Below are 19,696 nucleotides of genomic sequence, written 5' to 3' on the forward strand. Positions count from 1 at the left end.
GTTCATTTGTTTCTTTTCTCTTCTTCACAAAGTCTCTCGAAGGTCTACAGTTCATTTCCATTGTAGAATTATGGAACTTCAGGGCAGAATCAGCTTTGATATTTTTCTACCTACAGGAAAAGTTAGTATTATTTATTCATTCACTGAGTCACCTCACAAATAGTTGTGTTCTCTGAGTTGGACAAAACATACACGGTCCTGATTTTCATGGAGCTTATGAATGCATGGGGGTAATAGACAATAAACAAGGAAATCAATTTAAAAAACCCATGATTTCAGCTAGTGATGTAAGTGGTGTACAGAACAGTAAAGCGAGGTTAGAGAATGGAGAGTGATGGGCTGGGGTCAGCTGTTTTCAAGAGGGTGGTTAATAACGAGCTTCTTTGGGAAGGTGACAACATACAAGATTGAGGTGACGAGCTGCATTAATGCTAGCTTCATTATTAAAGAAGCAAGCCTCTGATTTTCTGCAACTTTCAGCTGAGAGGAATAACAACAGTGTCAGATGCTGCTGCGAGTGTAGCTAAGATGAGGATGGAGAATTAACCGTTAGAGCTGGCAAGAGGAGTGATTTCTTAGGGGTTATTTTTGGTGGCATTCAGGGGCAAAAGCCTGGTGGAGTTCACTGAGAAGGGAATGATGAGGTGGAGACAGGGAACATCAGTAATTCTAAAGAGAGTTTTGCTATAACGCAGAGCTGGAAAGTGGGGAGCTGGAGGGAGATACAGGATCAAAGCAATTTTGTCATTCTGAATATTTTAGTGATGCTTCTATGTTGATGAGGATGATCTAGTGCAGAGGTTGGTAAACTACAGCTTAGGGGCCAAATCCAGTGCACCTGCTTTGGTAAATAAAATGTTATCAGAACACAGCCACACTGATTCATTTATTTATTTATTCATTTATTTATTGTTTGTGGCTGCTACAGTGGCAGAGCTGGGTAGTTTTGAAAGAGACCACATGACTTGCAAAGCCAGGAGTATTTACTTCTGGCCCTCAACTGGAACAATTTCCCAACCCTTGATCTCATAGGAAGGGTAAAACTGATGAAGCAACAGGGTGAGCAGTGCCTTGTTAGACTAATATCCTTGCCTCCTAGGTGGGTAGCCCCTGCAATGCTCCCTAAGGGAGAGGTGTTAGAATCCAGTGCACGGGCGCAGGGGTAATTGAGCCCGGAAGTTAGGAAGTGATGCTCTGCCTCTGGGATGCTTGAAAGTGAGACTTTTGAAGTGGTGCAATTAGTAGTCATAAAAGTGTCTAGAAACTGGGTGCCTGAGGGGGGATTAGAAAAGAGTTTGGAAGTGATGAGGTCATTGAATTGAGTGGTCAAGGTACTGAATTCTTATTTGGGTAACTGGAAACTATGTTCTGTATTCCTGTTTTTAGACTATTTATAAAAACGAACTGTACTAAAGCCTCAGTGTTGTCTACATATTTCTGTTTGGGGCTGTTGCCATTTGTTACTATCCTTCGTTTCCTACTTTCAGATAGAGAGTAGAATGGTAACTATTACTGTGATGATTGTGGTCATTATTTTTTATGAGTTCCTCTTTTTATACTTGCGTTTTAAAAAATTATTAAGACATTATTTTCTCTATGGAAAATGCATTATATTTCCCTTATTAAACTGCTTAAGCATGTTCAGAATTACTATTTATTCTTCGCTCTTTGAGGTAGGACAGAGCTCAGTCCTCTCTGGAACCCCGCTTAGAGGTGTTTTTTAGCCTGGGTCTTCTATCTAGAGTAGATATCTTCTGCCTAGAAACATATCTAACCATAGAATGTTGGTTAAATCTCAGGTGTGCTATGCCCTTGGCCATATTTTATCACCTGCTCATTACTTGCTCAGACTTAAGCATTAGAGACACAGTTTGGGCCTGTGATTCTCCATGTCTTCCCTGGTGCAGCTTGATGGAACCTTGGAGTGGTGGGCAGTGTGTGCAGCCCATAGGTCCCTGGTCATCTCCTCCTCAGCTGTTCACTGTCAAGAGCCTTGGGCTTCGTGCGCCCCTAGACAGAGCCAGAGACTGTTCTGCAGACTCTGTGGCCATTGTAGAGATGACATGAAAGCGCTGGGAAGATAGTACCGCTCACATACCACAGTTGTTTTAGCGCAAGAGTCTAGCCTGGGCTGTCAGAGCATAATGCGAATTCTGGGACTGCATTCCAAGCCTCCCAAGTAATTGAACACTGGGCTTAATTCAGTGGCAGGCTCCTCAATTCACCAGTCATTATTAGGGAATGAGTCAGTCGCGTAGAGAAACCTTTCTCTGGGTTTTGTGCCAACTGTTTTATAGGTGTGAGTCCACAGTGAGCTTTTCCTGCCAGTTCTATGAGGAAGTGAAAGCTCTAAGTGGCCTGTGTGCCAGTAGAGATGAGACCTTCCCCTTGGACAGTTCTAGGGTGAGAGTGTCAGTGTCCATGGCTAGATGGCAGTCATGGCCATTGGTAAACCCAAAACCTTCAGTAGCTTTCGTAAGCCATTGCCGTCTAAATACTGATATCCTTCAGTAGAACACTTGATTTCTCATTTACATATAGGGTATGCCATCAGAGCAATCTACTTTATTCTTTACCATAATAAACAGTTTTCCATATCTTTATCCAGCCACCATAGGCATCAGTATCTTTAGGATTTAAAAGGAGTACTCTTTAAATTATTTGTTTATTTAACATCAGATTAACATCTTCATTTAATTGGTTCGTTAAGGAATATGTCAAGATGACAGTTGAACCAATGGCCTCAGACCAGAATATTAATGTATGATATGTTTATTTTGACTGATGCATTTATTTATCTTTGCTTGGTGGGAGTTTCCAACTTTTCTTATTGGCGTCTTTGATTCTTTTTGACTCACCAGCTAATGCCTTTTGGGTATTTTGTACTTGTAAAACAAATTTGTTTTACTTCAGATGGTGTTAAAGTGTGCAGCACTGGGGACTTCCCTGGTGGCGCAGTGGATAAGACTCCACATTCCCAATGCAGGGGGCTCGGGTTCGATCCCTGGTCAGGGAACTAGATCCCACATGCATGCTTCAACTAAGAGTTCAGAGGCCCCAACTAAGGAGCCCACGTGCCACAACTAAGAGCCTGCCCGCCACAACTACTACCCACCACAATCAAATAAATAAATATTAATAGATAAATAAATAAATAAAATGACTTGGCTGAAGAGGCCCACCAAGTCACTAAAAGAGCCTTCATTTAAAAACAAAAAAAGTGCAGCACTGAAAACGGTGGCGAAAGGGAAAAGATAACATTGGCAATGAAACATTTCTATATTTCATACTTATACAGTTATTAGGTCTCTTTATGAATCATAGTTAATTTAGGAACCTTTGTTTACTTGGTTATTACAGCCAGCGAACCATCATGGCATCCTAACTGTAGAAATAACAGCTAAACAAAGTCTTTTGATATGATCGGTGTACCTTCTGAAGTCTGAAAGAATAAGTCCCTTGATAATTTTTGGCAAGATTTAGCCTCATATTTCTGTTGTCATGTTTGCACTTTCTTTTGGTGATTTACCAAGGTAATGGACCATTTTAGAATTAGCAATGTACTTATGCTGCAGACTCGTCGTTGTTGTTAATCTCCTGTTGATGAAGCCAGGCGTTGTCTGAATCCATCACATACACCTGTCACTGTCAGTCATCTTTATAGAACAAAGTGAAATCCAACTGAGTGGAATGTAACATGAGGCACAAAGCACAGATTACCAATTCAGTCCTCTTGTTTCAACACCACCCCTCTTCCATGTCAGGTCTTCTGATTTTATATGATGACAGTTATTGGTCAGAATATATTACAGTGTTTGCTGTACAGACGGGGCCTTTGTCATGTAATTAAAGAGCATGAGAGCTGCCAGACTAAACAGTGGTCTGAGTTTCAAATAATGTTCTGCGACTTCCTTGGCACATTTTTATCACCATCTCGAACATGTGTTATTACTTAGTATTCTTTACCATAGCTAGATTACAGAGGAAAACAACCCAGGCAGTGAAGGAGACTAACCCTGGTTCTTCAAGGAGATAAATGCCTCCGAGATACCTTGTACCCTCAGAATGCACCATTTTTGTGTGTGCATCTCTCTCCTTGTACTCATACATCCTGCTTAAACCAGCTGTTTACAAAGTCAACATAACGGTCAGCTTTTACGGACAGACTTCATTAGTTATCTTGAAATTCTAAAGAAGGGTAGGCCCAAAGGGCAAATGGACAAAGAACTTGAAATAAACATGAAAAAAAAGAGCCCCCCTCATTAGTAATCAAAGAAAATTCCACCAGGATGATAAAAAACATCAAACTGGTAGAGTTTTTTAAAAAAATAGCACTCGTTCAGAGGCTAGTGAAACATACACTGTCATAAATTGGTACATCTTTTATGACAGGCAAACTGACAGTATGTATTAAACCTTAAATGTAGCCTTTGATTCCACTTCTAGGAATTCATCCTAAGAAAATAGTACAAGATATACACAAATACTTATATACAAGAATGTCCATTAAAACATGATTTAAAACAGCAACAACAATATTAGTAAAGACAGCTGGTATCTGTCTTTACAGAGAGCTTTGTATGTAACAGGCAGGGCTGGGTGCTTCACAGGCACAACCTTATTTGCTCCTTACCATCAGGAAGGGAAGTAGGCAGTGGTATCACACGGGAGGAAAGTAACGCTTGGAGTTATGTGTGCAGAGCTAGCAAGATTGAATGAGAAGTTGAACTCATTTGACACGATTCCTTAACCATTACATTTGTTTTTTTCCCTAAAGAATACTAGTAAAAAGTGGAAAACAGGGTTTCCCTGGTGGCGCAGTGGTTGAGAGTCCGCCTGCCGATTCAGGGCACATGGGTTCGTGCCCCGATCCGGGAAGATCCCACATGCCGCGGAGCGGCTGGGCCCGTGAGCCATGGCCGCTGAGCCTGCGTGTCTGGAGCCTGTGCTCCGCAGTGGGAGAGGCCACAACACTGAGAGGCCCGTGTACGGCAAAAAAAAAAAAAAAAAAAAGTGGAAAACAGGGGTCCATCAATAGAGGACTCGTTAAATACAATGTAGGGTAGAAAAGTATACAATGGAATATTACTCAGCCATAAAGAAGAATGAAATAATGCTATCTGCAGCAACATGGATGGACCTAGAGATTATCATAGTAAGTGAAGTAAGCCAGACAGAGAAAGACAAATATTGTATGATATTGCTTATATGTGGAATCTAAAAAAATGATTGAAATGAACTTATTTACAAAACAGAAACAGACCCACAGACATAGAAAACAAACTTATGGTTATCAAAGGGGAAAGGAGGGGAGTTTGGGATTAACAGATAAACACAACTATATATAAAATAGATAACCAACAAGAATCTACTGTATAGCACAGGGAACTATACTCAATATTTTGTAATAACCTATAAGGGAAAAGAATCTAAAAAAGGATATATATATATATATATATATATATATATATAAAATATATGTGTATATATATATATGTATAACTGAGTCACTTTTCTGTACACCTGAAACTAACACAACATTGTAAATCAACTGTACATCAATTAAAAAAAAAAGAAAAAAAGTTGACCCTAATAACAACAACAAAAAAAGTATATAGGTATGAGAACTCATACTTTAATTGAATATGTGATAACATGGGAAATGTTTTAAATACATTTAAAAAATCCCAATATATGTAGGATGATTTGAGTTTTTCTCTCACCCTCTACTGTGATATAATACACCTAACGATCTATTAAAATAGGTAGATTCCAGTTCTAACCCCGGATCTATTGTTGGCTTTGTGAGTGAGTGTGAGCAGGTTGCTTCACTAGCCTAAGCATCAGTGTTTTCCTCTGTAGAATGGACTCAGCTATGGTTATTACACATTAAACAAGGCATGGCTGTCCAAGCAACACAGAGTACATGTACAAGAAATGGTAGCTATTATTTTCATGATGAGGTTGGTCCCATGTCTTATATGAATCCAAAAACAAGGAAATAATACATTAAAACTTATTATTTTCTTAGAGTGCTGGCATTATAATATTTTATTTGTAATGCTTTGCTATTCTCCCAAACGTAGCATTCAGTGTATTATATTGTATGCCTCCGTATGTATATATTTTATAGAAAAAATTTTATATAAATAGCTACATACAATTATTATGCTTTTTAATAATTTTCTATAATCAAGAAAAAATACATTTGTTAAACACATACACACAGAGACACAGGCTGGTGGTTCTTATCAAAAGTTAAAATGTGAATGACAGTCTCTAATCCATCTTACGGTTTTTCTGGTCAGCAAGGTAGCCTTTGGTTCAGTAGCTTCAAGTTGATCGTCACTCTCTATTTTTGTCTGTTAGTACCATAGTATCATGGATTGATCTTAGAAGTAGCCCCTGAAATGAGCTTGGGGATACTGAAATTATTCAGCGTAATGAAAGTACAGTTTATAGGAATTGGGACTGAAGCGAAGGTCTGAACATCAGGGAGGTTGAGCTGAGTGTTAAGCTGTTCTTTTTGACCCTTTTCCATTCCACTCCCATTGACGTCCTTGCTTCCTACCTCCTGTGAACTTTTGAGACTTCCAGGTTTTCTTTTTCTTGCTAACTCTTTAAATGTTGGTGTTCCATGGGTTTCTGTCCTCAGCTCACTTCTTACTCCTCTTTCCAAACTTAACTCACTTCTTCTCCAAACTAGCCTTTCCCCCATACGTTAGCTTAATATTGTATCTTAGAGCAGTTAAAAATCATGAACTCTGAAACTGATTAGCTGTGTACCTTGGATAAGGTTCCATGCTAGTGTCCTCCTCTATAGAATAGGTTACTCATTCCTACCTCAAGGTAAGGATTAAGTAAGAGGTGAAGCCCTAAGCCCAGTGCATTATTGCATAGGAGCTTCCATAGATGAGATCCTTTGCCGTGATGTTTGTTGTTCTGGTGGCGGTCATGGCGGTGGCCTCCAGGTAGGACAAGTCAAGCACCTAGAGTCATTCTGAATTTCCTTCCTCCTCTGTCTCTCCTGCATCCAATAGATTTTCAAGTCCTGTTGATACAACCTCGTTGGTCTTTTCCTATTTACTCCTGCTTTGGTTCTTATCACCTCTTATCTTGAAAGTGGTCATTGGCAGCTACCTGACCTTCCTGTTCCCAGTCCTTTTTGCATTCAGTCCATCCTCTCACTGTAGCCTGAATAATCATTGTAAAAAGGTAAAGCTGGTGATGGCATCATTTTGCCTAATCCTTCTCTTAGTGGTACCCAGTCACCTAGAGCAGGGACATGTGCTAACTCGGCAAACTTTTTCTGCAAAAGGCCAGATAGTAAATACTTTGGGCGTTGCTGGCCATATGGTCTCTGTTGCAGCTACTCTGTCATTGTGGTGTAAAAGCAGCCATGGACAATATGTAAATGAATGAGCATGGCTGTGTTCCAATAAAACTTTATTTATGGAAGCTGAAATTTGAATTTCATGCAGTTGTCATATATCATGAAATATTCTTCTTTTGATTTTTTTCCAACCATTTAGAAACCTAACAACTTTTCTTAGCTCGTGGGCCACACAGATACTGGCTGGTGGCAGGGTTTGGCCTGTAGGATGGAGTTTACCAAATAAGTTGAAGTTCTTCAGCATGGATAACAAGATCTTTTGTGATCTGCCCTGGTTTATTCCTCCAGCCTGATCTTTTAAAAAAATTATTATTATGTTTTAATGCAGACTTTATTTATTTACTTATTATTTTTGGCTGCATTGGGTCTTAGTTGCGGCACACGGGATCTTTCCTTGCGGCGTGAGGGCTCTTTGTTGAGGTGCACGGGCTTCTCTCTAGTGGTGGTGCGTGGGTTCCAGAGGATGTGGGCTCTGTAGTTTGCGGCACACGGGCTTAGTTGCTCTGCGGTATGTGGGATCTTAGTTCCCTGACCAGGGATTGAACCAGTGTTTTCTGCATTGTAATATGGATTCTTAACCACTGGACCACCAGGGAAGTCCGCAGCCTGATCTTCTGTTACCTTCTCCTTACTTCTTCCATTTATTCAATAAACTCACCTTTTCTCTGTTCTTAATGAGTCATCATGTTTTTGCTTTCTCTCATGCTGTTCCCTTTGCCCAGGGCACAACTCATTCTTAGCTGTCCTCCCTCCCCTTCTACCCTGTCTTCCATCCACTACTTGTAGATAACCTACTCCTCTTTCAAGGTTCAGCTCGAGCAGTACTTACTCTGTGCAGTGAGGACACTCATGTCAGCTGCCTGGGTTTATATGTCAGCCCCACTTCTTGTCTCTCGATCATTTCTTTGTCTCTCAGTTTCTCGTCTGAATAAAAAAAGGAATTCATCATCATCATCATCATCCCTATGGTTTCTCTTTGTTAGAATCCACTGAGCTAGCACATGGACAGCACTGGGAATCATGTTTTTCACATAGTTATTGTGCAATCCACGTTTACTCTGCATCTCAGATAGAAGAGGCTATTTCTGTTGTCCCTTCTGTACCCTTTATAGACATCTGTCATAGCACTTATAATACTTGATATAGCTCTCGGCCCAGTGCATTGCATTCAGTAATAATAGGTACTCAGTAAATGTTTATTGGCTGAATGAGAGAGAAAAGGGAAAAATCTTAGCTTGACTTTAAGTGGATTCCAAAACAAAAATCTCTTGCATGTTACTAAGTAACAGGACAAAAAGGGGCCATAGAGAATAAGGTTCATTAAATTGAAAATAAATTTTAAAATATCTTATATACAATTGCTGTTTTTTAGTACCGGGCTCATGTCCATAGGAGGAAAGAAATGCCACGTGGACAGTCTAGTGGTCCTCTTAGGAACCTGTGTTCCTGCCAATCCTTTCTCTTACTGATTTGCGTTTCTTTCTGTTCCTTCCCCTCCCCAGTCCTGCAAGGATGAGCACACTTCTTACCTGTGGTTTCAACATGGGGAGCTGTGGGACCCATACAGAATCATGTCTTGGAGAAAGTGCCAAGGATTCAGTGAATTTTTAGAGTAAGGAGGCCAGCTGCAGAGCCACGGGGTTCAGAAAGACAGAAGGTGAGGGCTCAGGACCCAGGCAGAACAGAAAGCCCTGGGCTGGATGTGGGGAGGCGGGGCCAAAGCCCTTGGCTGGTTAACAAGAGCATCATTGCCTGTGCAGGGACGGTTTGTGTAAAGCCGAGGACAGAACAGGACTTTCAGGCATATCACAGCATCTAGAATTGGAAGGAGTCAGAGATGTCTTGTCAATGAGCGATACACTGCGTGGAGAGCCTCTTGGCTACTGTTCTTCCTTCTCACCTTCTGTACTTTCTGTGATAGAAACATTCTGTTGCCTGGATTCATTCAACAGATGTGGATTATCACAGGGCTGTATTGGGCATCTATGGAGGTAATAGGTAGAAAAGCATTTTTGAAAGTTGCTAATGTAAAGTTCTTCTATTTCCACCTAAAACCTCCTTTCTATTGGAAAATGTTTGCTTTATACATAAGCAAAGTGTCTCTTACTGAAATTCATATCTTTTTCATGCTGTTTTAGGCAGTGGGAGATTTTTGTACATCAGAGGTACATTCTGGTATAGCTCGTGTGCTAGCTTAATTCTGACACTTTCTCAGCAAATGAAGCAGTCAACTTTATAACTTGGGTTAAGTTATTTTTATATTGTTTATGTTTTGTGACCACTGGGGTGCAAATTTCCTCAGGGAATAAGTAGAATGCCTATCCTAAGGAGGATTCTGTAGATGTTGGTAAAATGACTAGATCTGAAATTCTCTGTGCTAAGGCTGCTCACATCTTAACCCTGCCCCTTCTTTTGGGGAAAAATAAGTCTTTATATGTGTACCTTTATTGGTAAGACTTCTGCAGTTCTCTGCAAGAGGATTAGCAAGCATTGCAAGCAAAGGCAAACATTTCAAGGAAAAACCTTACAAATATTCTTGCTTTCAAGATAGACATAATATCATGCCATAAGTAAACATTATGAAACCATTTCCTTTTGAAGTTGATTCACTGAACCAATAATTTGAAATTCAGCTTGATGTTAGAGACCTTTTATTTTAAATGACTATTGTTGGTCCACTAGACTGGTAAATTAGGTGAGCCATAAGAAACAAAAAAGCTTTGTGTGTAGTCTAGCAGTCAGTTATTAACAAATATGAAATCTAAAACTCCTAACCAACGTTGTTGGAAAGCTAACAGACGTCCAGCATCTATTTTGGGTTTGTACACAAGTTGGCCAGAAGCAGCTTAATTCAGAGAATGAAATCTGAATTATTAAAACAAAGGAGGCGGGGGTAAGATGGAATTGGGGTGGGGGGAAAGGTCAAGTTTGTAGTGGGCAGAATTCTAAGATGACCTTCAACACTCCAAGCCCATCTTCTCCCAGTGATTCAGTTAAACACTAACTTAGTCCTGTTGTGAGGGGATATTGCAGATGTCATTAAGGTCCCAAACTAGTTGACCTTAAAATACGGAGATCATTTGGGTGGCCCTGACTAATCATATGAGCCATTTAATTCTGGTCTAGAGGTCAGAGACAGGTACGTCAAAGAGATTTGAAACTTGAGAAGGATTCTACGTGGAGGAGATTCTCCGTTGCTGGTTTTGGAGATGGAGGGAGCCACGTGGCAAGGAGTGTGAGTGGCCTCTAGAACCTGAGAGGGACCCCTAGCTGACAGCCAGCAAGGAAATAGGGGCCTCAGTCCTACAACTGCAAGGAACTGAGTTCTGTCACCAGTGATGGAAAATGGATCCCTTCCACCCTCCAGATGAGAATTTAACCCAGCTGGCATCTTGATTCCAGAATTTTGATACTCTGAGCAGATAACTCAGCCATGCTGAGCTAGACTTCTGACCTACAGACTTTTGAGCTAATCAGCAGGTGTGCTTTAAGCCATGAAGTTTGTGGTCATTTGTTATGCAGCAATAGAAAACTAATATGAGGCCTCTGTCATGTCTCCTTTGCATCCCTGCAGTAGCCTATTAACTGGTCTCTCTGCTTCTAGACCAGTGTTGCTCAAACTGGTGAAGAAACAGTTTTTGAAATTCCAGTGTGTTGCAGACCAATACTGTAGCAGATTGTGCAGATGGCTGCAAAAACATCTCCCGTCCCTGTGCTCTTCTGTCACGTGACCATGCCAGTCCCTCTCTCAGGAGGCTCTAGTTTCTTCCACCTGAGTCTGGGCTGGCCTTAATGACAGGCTTATAACCTCTTACCATTTTCAGGTGATGCCCTGTGTTGCAAGGCCGTTAGAAAAGGCCATGCAGCTTCTGCCTGGTTCTCTAGGAAGGCTCCTTCTTGGTGCTCAGCTGCCATGCTTTGAGAGGCCATGCCACGTGGAGAGGGCATCCAGTGGGTGATCCAGTCAACGGAATTAACAGCCTTCCTTGAGTCATCGCAGCCCAGATGCCAGACATGTGAATGAGAAGCCTTGAGATAATTACAGCCCCTAAGCTGGTCTAGTCAACCCGAGCCTTGTGTCTTCCCAGCTGAGGCCTCAAACATCGGGGACAAAGACAGGTCATCCCCACTGTGCCCTGTCCAAATTCGCGACCCACAGAATCAGTGAGTGTCATAAAGTACTTACTGCTTTCTGGCACTACATTTGGGATTGGTTTGTTATGCAGCAACAGATAACCAGAATAAACATTTTAATAAAATGCTATGAAAGCGAAATTATAAAAGGACAGAATATAAGCAGAAAACACATAGTGTCACTGCTATGCTACTCTGTCGGTCAAAGTAGTTACAAACCTGCCAAGATTCAAGAGGAGAGGATACAGGCCCCACTTCTCAAAGAGAGGAGACTTGAAGAATTGGGGAGCCATTAAAAAAAGAAATTTAAATTTTGAAATAAATTTAGCCTTATCGAAAAGTTGTAAAAATATTACAGAGAATTTCCATATGCCCTTCACCCAGCTTCCACTAATGGTAACATCTTATGGAACCATAGTACCGTTGTCAAAACCAGGAAATTATCATTGATGTAATATTGTTAACTGATCTGCAGATTTTATTCCAGTTTTGCCAGTTTTCCTAATAATGTCCTTTCTCTGGTCCCGGGTCTAATCTAGGACCCCATAGTGCATTTAGTTTTCAGGTCTCCTTAGTCTGCTCCAATATGGGACAGTTCTCACCCTTCCCTGTCTTTCATGACTAACGCTTTTGAAGTGTACAGGTAGTTATTTTGCAAGATGCCCCTCAAATTTGCTTTAATTTTTTCATGGTTAGATTAGGGTTATGCATTTTTCACAAGAGTGCCCCAGAAGTGATGATGTGCCCTCCTTTGTGTGTGATATCAGGGTGTACATGACGTCAGTATGTCTTATTCCTGGTGATGGGAAACGTGCTCCTTGGGGAAGGTGCTCCCTGCCAGGGTTCCCCACTGTAAATACCTTGTGGATAGGTCCTTTGAGACTATGCAGATATTCTGTTTGTCATCATATGTTGCTGCGGCCTTGTTACAAAACTGCCACAAAGTTTAAATTTTTTATCATTAGACCCAACAGATTAAAACTTAATCTTTCCAGTTTCTGTCGTTATAGTGTCATAGATGTGGGCTGTTTGCAGACTGGCTCTGGTCTGCAGACCACACTTTGAGGAGCAATGTTCTAGGCTGCACTGCTTCACCAGTTCCTTTATTCCTATTACTGTCAGACTGGTGTTTGAATAGCAAATCCAACGGTGTCATTCTTCAGCTTAAAATTCGTCAGTCTTCCCATCCTTTTAGGGTGCAATCCAAACTTCTAAGCCTGACGGTCAAGGCTACATCATTCTGCTCCATCTTTCACATTGTCCCTTTCCTAGTTAGACTTCTCCGATTATCCTCACCATTGTATCCATGTAGGCACACCTGGCTCCTCCACACACTGTAGCTGGCCAATCCCCTGTCTTTCAAGGCTGATGAGCACCTCTTTTCAGTGGTCTGCGCTCACTAGGTTTTCCCCACGTCTAGTCCCCTGTATCCTGTGCATATATCTCTGATAGAAGTTGAATTTTGTTTTTATGTTTGGTTATGTATATGTCAAGCCATTTTTTAAAAAAAATTTTATTGAAGTATAATTGATGTACAATGTTGTGTTGGTTTCAGGTGTACAGCAAAGTGATTCATTTATATATTAGCTATATCATATGATATTTGTCTGTCAAGCTATTTGACTTGACTGAGCTTAAAGGCATCGATTTTGAGTTATAAGATTAGCCCATGACAAGGGTTCAAGAGTGTTAATCATAACTTGAGATAGTATCCACGAAGAAATGTCTCCAGTACTAAGTAAGATCTGTATGACCAGATGGATTCCAGAAATGCAGAGACAGTGTGTGGAGAAGCCCTTTGGGGAGGACATTGTCCCTGATGGATAGGGTTGACTGTTGGGGCCTTTGGCTCTAGACTTGTGGCCCTTCTTCCTGTGTATGGTCTTTACTCCAGGGGTAGATAAAAACTTCAAGTGAGGAAGCAAACTCAAGACAGTGCAGTTCCATGGGTGGACCCCTATGTCTCCGTAGGCCTGTTTTATTGCTTTTGGGGACCACTTTCTTTGTCCTGCAAAACTGAGCAAAGAGCAGGTGGAGATCCTTTGCCTTCCTCTCCCTGCACCTCCTTCTAAGTTTTAAAGGAAAATTTTAAAGAATGCTAATAATGGTTTGAAATTCAACCCAACCAAGTGTTAATAGCTCTCTGAACAGAACAGGAGTGATCTCCCTGTACCAATTTTTCCTGTGTTGCAACTAGTCTTTTATATCTAAATATTGCTAGGCTTACTTTATATTTAGCCCTATTTTCAAAGTATATGAAATGTAATTGTGCCAGAAAATAGAGAAAAGCAAGGCCGCCATGATTCCATAGGTCACTGCTAATAACTTTACCTCGAACGCAATTGTTCTTTCTTACGTCAAAAGTGTTGACCTATTATTTAAAGTATACATTTTAATCTTTTTGGTAATCATTTAGCACATTTTGTGATAAAATCTTCTTAAAATTTGTGCTCATAGCTTCCAGAGATAAATCTCAACTAAGTATTTATCAGAATTTAAATACATGGTATTTTAAATGAGTTATCAAGCATTAATAAACACATGAAAATGTTATCAATAAATGATTTATCAATTAAAAATTATCAATAAATAACTTAGCAATAAATAGATTTTTAAAAATTTCCCAATACCAGTGGCAACATTTACATTAAGAACAGGAAGGAGTTAGAATGCCAAATAATGTATCCTAAAGATTTTCATAAATTCATTCAAAATTTTCTAATTCAAACAGCACCTCTTTTGTTAATAACATAAACCACATATATACAAAGTCTCAGTCAATCTCCTGTAATAAAACCTTGTACGGAAAACTCTTTCACCATGTACAATCTTATCATTAAATTACACTGTTAAGGGGAAGAAGAACCGCCCCTCCCCAACAAAAAACCCAAGGTAAAGTAGTCCCAAGAATGGAATTTGGAAGGGGCAGTATATTTCAATTTAATCATCTGGAATCACTTAAATACAGTGTGCTTAGATGGCTAACATAAAGGAAGAAAAGTTTACTGTGCTACAGTTACTAGCTTCACAATCCTTTGAAGATTTGGGATAATTTCAAAAAGATCTCTACTTTGTTTTTGGTTTAAAAAATTCAGATAAATCTTTTCCCTTCCTGTCCTTCAGGCTGTCTATAAACCATAGAAATTTCATTCTTTTCAAATTTAGGAAATAACAGACTCGTAGTAAGATGATACTGGTCATTTAAATCATGGGGGCCAACCACAACAGAGCCCCAGGATAAGATAGCCTTTTTTTTTTTTTGTGGTACACGCAGGCCTCTCACTGTTGTGGCCTCTCCCGTTGCGGAGCACAGGCTCCCGACGCGCAGGTTCAGCGGCCATGGCTCACGGGCCCAGCCGCTCCGCGGCATGTGGGATCTTCCCAGACCGGGGCACGAACCCGTGTCCCCTGCATTGGCAGGCAGACTCTCAACCACTGCGCCACCAGGGAAGCCCAAGATAGCCTTTTGAGTCATGATTTTCCAAAGTCTCTGTGATGACTTAAGACCTGCTGCCTGAATAAATCCCTGAGAACCGGCCACATCCACTTTGCTTAGAGGTAAGCCTCCTCCTCCCTGCTCTACAGAGGCCTGAGCACCGGAGCTGCTCCCCAGAGGACCAGGTCAGAGCAAGAGAGCTCCATTACTCAGAGCACATCAAGGGTTGATCATTTGAGAACCGAGCTACTAATTGGACTTATGATGATATGAAAGGAGATGCTTAAAGTAAGGAGACGTAGTTTTTAAAATCATAATTTAAGAACATATTGAAAACTATGGTCTCTAAAGCAGTCTAAAATCTGTGGATTTCAGGTATTTTATATACAACTCACAATAAAACAAAATGCATTTTATGTCACTACCCAGTACACGTATTCAGACCCATAAGTGAAATAAAAATGCCACGGACAATACTGTGTGTGACACCCTTGAATATTTTCTATTGTATTGTTTTAAATTAAGAAAATGCTACTCAGTAGCCAGTAAACTCATTGCCCACTTATCAGTCACTTCCCATGGTCTGGAAAGATGCTGCCTCAGATAGTTGTAAGTGTATGCAGCCACCGTTGTCCCATACCTGCTCTAGAGTGCTTTTGGGATTACGTGTGAGGTTAGTGCACGAGTCACAGAAAATGTCATAGAAAAAAATTTGTTTTCACTAAAAGTGATTTTATTTAGCTTGAGTTCCCTTTTTATTTACCAGATGTGGCTCTAAATTATGTGTTAGTCAAATCAAAGAACGAAATTTTTCTGGTTGATTGTGTTCAGAAGAATGTGAGGATCGAAGTGTTAGAACTTGAAGGAGACTTAAGAGGTAGTGCAGGCCAGCCTGCTCATCATGCAGAGACCGGGAGACGAACTAATTGCAATTTTTAAGAAAGAATTAAGGTCGTTTATGTAATCATATGTTAGTAATAGAATGTATTTTAAAATACCATCACAGAGAGGCTGGTGTTGTGAGTGGCTGCTTCTGGATCTGAATGTTGGGGTAGACTGTGATACAGGGAGCTGTCACTTCTAGGTACCGTTGGGGAGGCAGTGGTGCCTGTGTCCCTGTGACTTTCTTGGCTGTGGTTGCTAGGGCCACTTGGAGATGTATGTGCTTGGCTCTTTCAGCCTGGGCCTAATGAAAGTATATATCATAAAAATTGCAAAAGACCTATTTAGCAAACGATATGGTTAACGTCTAGGAAGCTGAGGAAGAAGATTAAGAATGTGCTGACGTAAAGTTGCGCTTGGTCCTGAGTCTGTGCATTTCCTGTCCTGCCCAGGCATGGTATAAGGAGCTCCATCCTCACATCTGAGCCTTCAGTTGCCCAGGAAAGTGAGAGAATGTAAATGAATTTAATATTTGTAGTCAAAACCTTTTCCCTCTAATATATCGAGACTACAGAAATCATCGCGTTTATTTTTGCTAGATACTGAGCTAGGGCTTTCTAAGTGCTTCAGTCTCTGAGACTTCTCTCTGTATCTCACTTTTCCTTAACAGATATTTGTAAAACACTGTGATCTTTTTTTTGGCTAATCTCATAGGCTTTTCTTTCATCAATGTATTATCATAGACAAACAAGCTCTAGGGAGGCCAGGCGATAAATTCCCTTCCTGTCCTCCTGGCGTTTTCTGTGAAATAGACAAACAACACATACATGCCACGAAAACAACATGCTTGTCTTAAGTGCTGTAGTTTATCCTACAAAGTAAATTCTAGTGAAGTTAAGGAATCTGACTGTTTTTTTTAAACCGGAGCAGGATCAGAAAATTATAGCTTGTGGGCCAAATATGGGACACTGCCTGTTTTTATAAATAAAATTTTATTGGAACACAGGCATGCCTATTCATTTATGTATTATTTATGCCTGCTTTTACATTATGGAGACAGAGGTAAGTAGATGCTGTAGAGACTGTGTGGCCTGCAAAGCCTAGAATATTTACCATTTGGCCCTTTATAGAAAAAAGTTTACTGACCCCTGGAATAAAGGAATATTTAGAGATTGAAGTATTGTCCTTAAAAAACTATCACTTTTGAATCAAGGCTATTTTCCCTTCAGTAGCATGAAAAAATTCTTCTGTTACAAACAGATGACAATTTATAACTAGGTTTGATGAGAGAAAGTGCCTAGAAACTATTGAGTGATTGATGTCTACCTTTTTTAAAGATCATTAAAAATCATTGTACATTAAATCATTAATGCTGAGAAGATAACTAATGAGGCATATATGAAAGATTACAGTGTGGCATGCTAATAATTTAACTACAGGGAGGATTGGTTACATTATTTCAGCTGGCATTGCCTATTTTGACAGTCTTTATAATAATTGTGAACTTTAATAAAATTTTACATTTATAAATATCAGTCTGAGGTTTTACTTGCTACAGTCCAGTGAGGCTAAGCTAATAGTCATTTGCAAAGAAGCCTCATATTTCTTGTGTTTAGATGTAGTTCAGTGTATTAAAATGAGTATTTAGTCATAATATTTTTCGGTCACAGAATTTAAGCAATAAAACATGGGGCTGCAATGCTCCATATCAGGGTAGCAGTTTAAATAATTTTAAAATAATTAATAAATTATCTTTTCATTTTTTAACAGACTTGTGGAAGAAAGCAAACTGATCCCACGCATTTTTGATGTAATTCTGGTAAGAGAAGAAATGTGCATCTGAAATTCAAGTGAAATTTAAAAGTTTTTAAAGTTTTGACCACGTTGTTTGGTTGGGTTCTAACCCTAACTCTGCCCAGAAGGATTGTGTGTCCATCATGTCACTTAACCTTATTAGGCCTCAGTTTCCTTGTATGAGCTCTTGTCCAGCTCTGAAATTGTGTAGGGATGCTGTTTAATGACCTGCCCTCTTTCTGAAAATCCTTTGCATTTTATTTCTATAAAGTTAAAAACTATGTTATCTAATATAGAAAGAATACTGTATCTGAGGTTGGTTTGTGGAGGAAAGGCAGAATGACGATCACTGTGCTTCAATATGAATTTTCTGATTTTCACCATGAAGCTCTCTGACTTTGTCATCACTGGGTCAGATCAACAATTTTATGCCTATGGGCAGAAGTTGTCTTCTTCAGAACGTAGAATAGCTTAGCTTCTGTACACCATTTTTTCCATTCATAGAACACAACTTGATTGAAAACCATCGGTTAAAGAAAACCTTTCCTCTCTGGTTCCTATGTGTAGAGAATAAAATGGGACGTAGGGCTGGCTTTTCTCACTTCTGATAAATCCCTATTTATACTAAATAGAAATCTGAGAATTAGGCTGAAAACTCAGTTGGTACTTATAGCAAGGGAGTGCCCTTAGCCAAAGAAGTGTTCTCTTGTACCTGAGTGGGTTGTCCCCCCTTTACCAAAATGTTTCCCTCCATAGCTGACTGACAGTGCAAGGGACAAAGGAGGGGGACATGTCCGCAGTCAGATCAGCCGAGCCTGCCTTGGTCATCAGTAGAGCAATAGCTGTTATTGTCTGATAACCCTACCAATGGAAGATTAGCCCTGTTTAATCATCCTAAATTATTAATCTACAAGTTGTTTGTGTGCTGATAGGGCTGTATGGTAAAAACATTATTTTTCTTAGCTGCAGATCGCCCTTTTTTTGGTGGAGAGCTGTGGGGTTTGCTGAGCTCTTTGAGTTAGGCGGGGAGTAGGGGTGGGCATGCGTAGTATTCCCAAAGCACGCTCAAGTGACAACAAGATGACCCAGAGCTGCCATGCTAAGAGAATTGTATTGCTTCAAATAGTCAACGGGGATTTTAGAGGTAGTATCAGGAGAAGAAAGCGAGAAAAAGGAGATGAAGACCCATGGAGATCATCAGCTGTCTAGTGGGGATTTTTAAGCTTTGCCCAGTGGTATGTGCATCTCCCACCTTCAGTAGGACATACATCACTTGCTAATTCGTTGTGGAGTTGGATTTGCTTTTGGAGGGCCACGGGGGCCGTTAATGTTGGGTTCGGCTGCACGGTTGGGCAGGGGGCAGGAGCCAAAGCTGTCCACATTCAGCCACCTCTGGCTTGCACTTGAAAAGAGACTTGGTGCTGCAGACAGAGAGAGCTGGAGCTAGACTGGACCTTAAACTCATGGATGTGACTCATCCCCTTGCTGTGCCAGGAGGGCTTCTGACCTGCTGAGGTCAATACAGCTCCTTTTGTGACTGATAGAAAGTTCTCTACCCAGCCTTTGGCAATCATCTCAAGGTCTAAAATCCCACACATGGAAAATTCTTCCGTGTATGTTACCGAAACCCCTCCATACGTGATGAATCTTTGTATAACAAGCACCTAGCAAGGCTTCATATTGCGCAAATGTTTAACTGATTAATGCCACCATTGAAACCCCTGTCATTGTGTTGTAGCTGTCGTTGGGGGTGCGTAGAAATGACATATACTTTCCAGGTCAGGATTTCAACTTGTCCTGAGCCCTGTGACCTCGGAGGCATTTCTGGGAGGAGGCTTTTCCTCCTGCCGGAACAGCTCCATACTCAAGTGTTTTGTAGGCCCTTATTTTGAAAAGAGGTCCTGCTGCTAAGAAAAAGTAAAGGAAAAAAACTGTTGGAAATCACTGCTTTTTGGGACAGGACTTTTGTTGTATTTGAAAAACATTATTGAATCCCTATTCTATTTTTGACTTTCTTGAGTTGAATAATCACTACTTTTTTCTCTGTATAAATACAT

The 19,696-nt window shown here is 40.4% G+C and overlaps 1 protein-coding gene across 10 annotated transcripts in view; it reads left to right on the forward strand.

Moving 5' to 3' along the window:
• ULK4 (unc-51 like kinase 4) overlaps positions 1 to 19,696 on the forward strand; it is a 522,462-nt gene that overhangs the window by 206,585 nt on the left and 296,181 nt on the right. For all 10 annotated transcript variants that reach the window (XM_033864682.2, XM_033864673.2, XM_033864674.2 and 7 more), the window contains one exon: positions 17,616 to 17,664. In XM_033864682.2, the coding sequence (XP_033720573.1) occupies positions 17,616 to 17,664 (49 nt within the window). The remainder of the gene's footprint in view (positions 1 to 17,615; positions 17,665 to 19,696) is intronic.

The sequence above is a fragment of the Tursiops truncatus genome, chromosome 10 (assembly GCF_011762595.2).
Source record: "Tursiops truncatus isolate mTurTru1 chromosome 10, mTurTru1.mat.Y, whole genome shotgun sequence".
Taxonomy (NCBI): Eukaryota; Metazoa; Chordata; class Mammalia; order Artiodactyla; family Delphinidae; genus Tursiops; species Tursiops truncatus.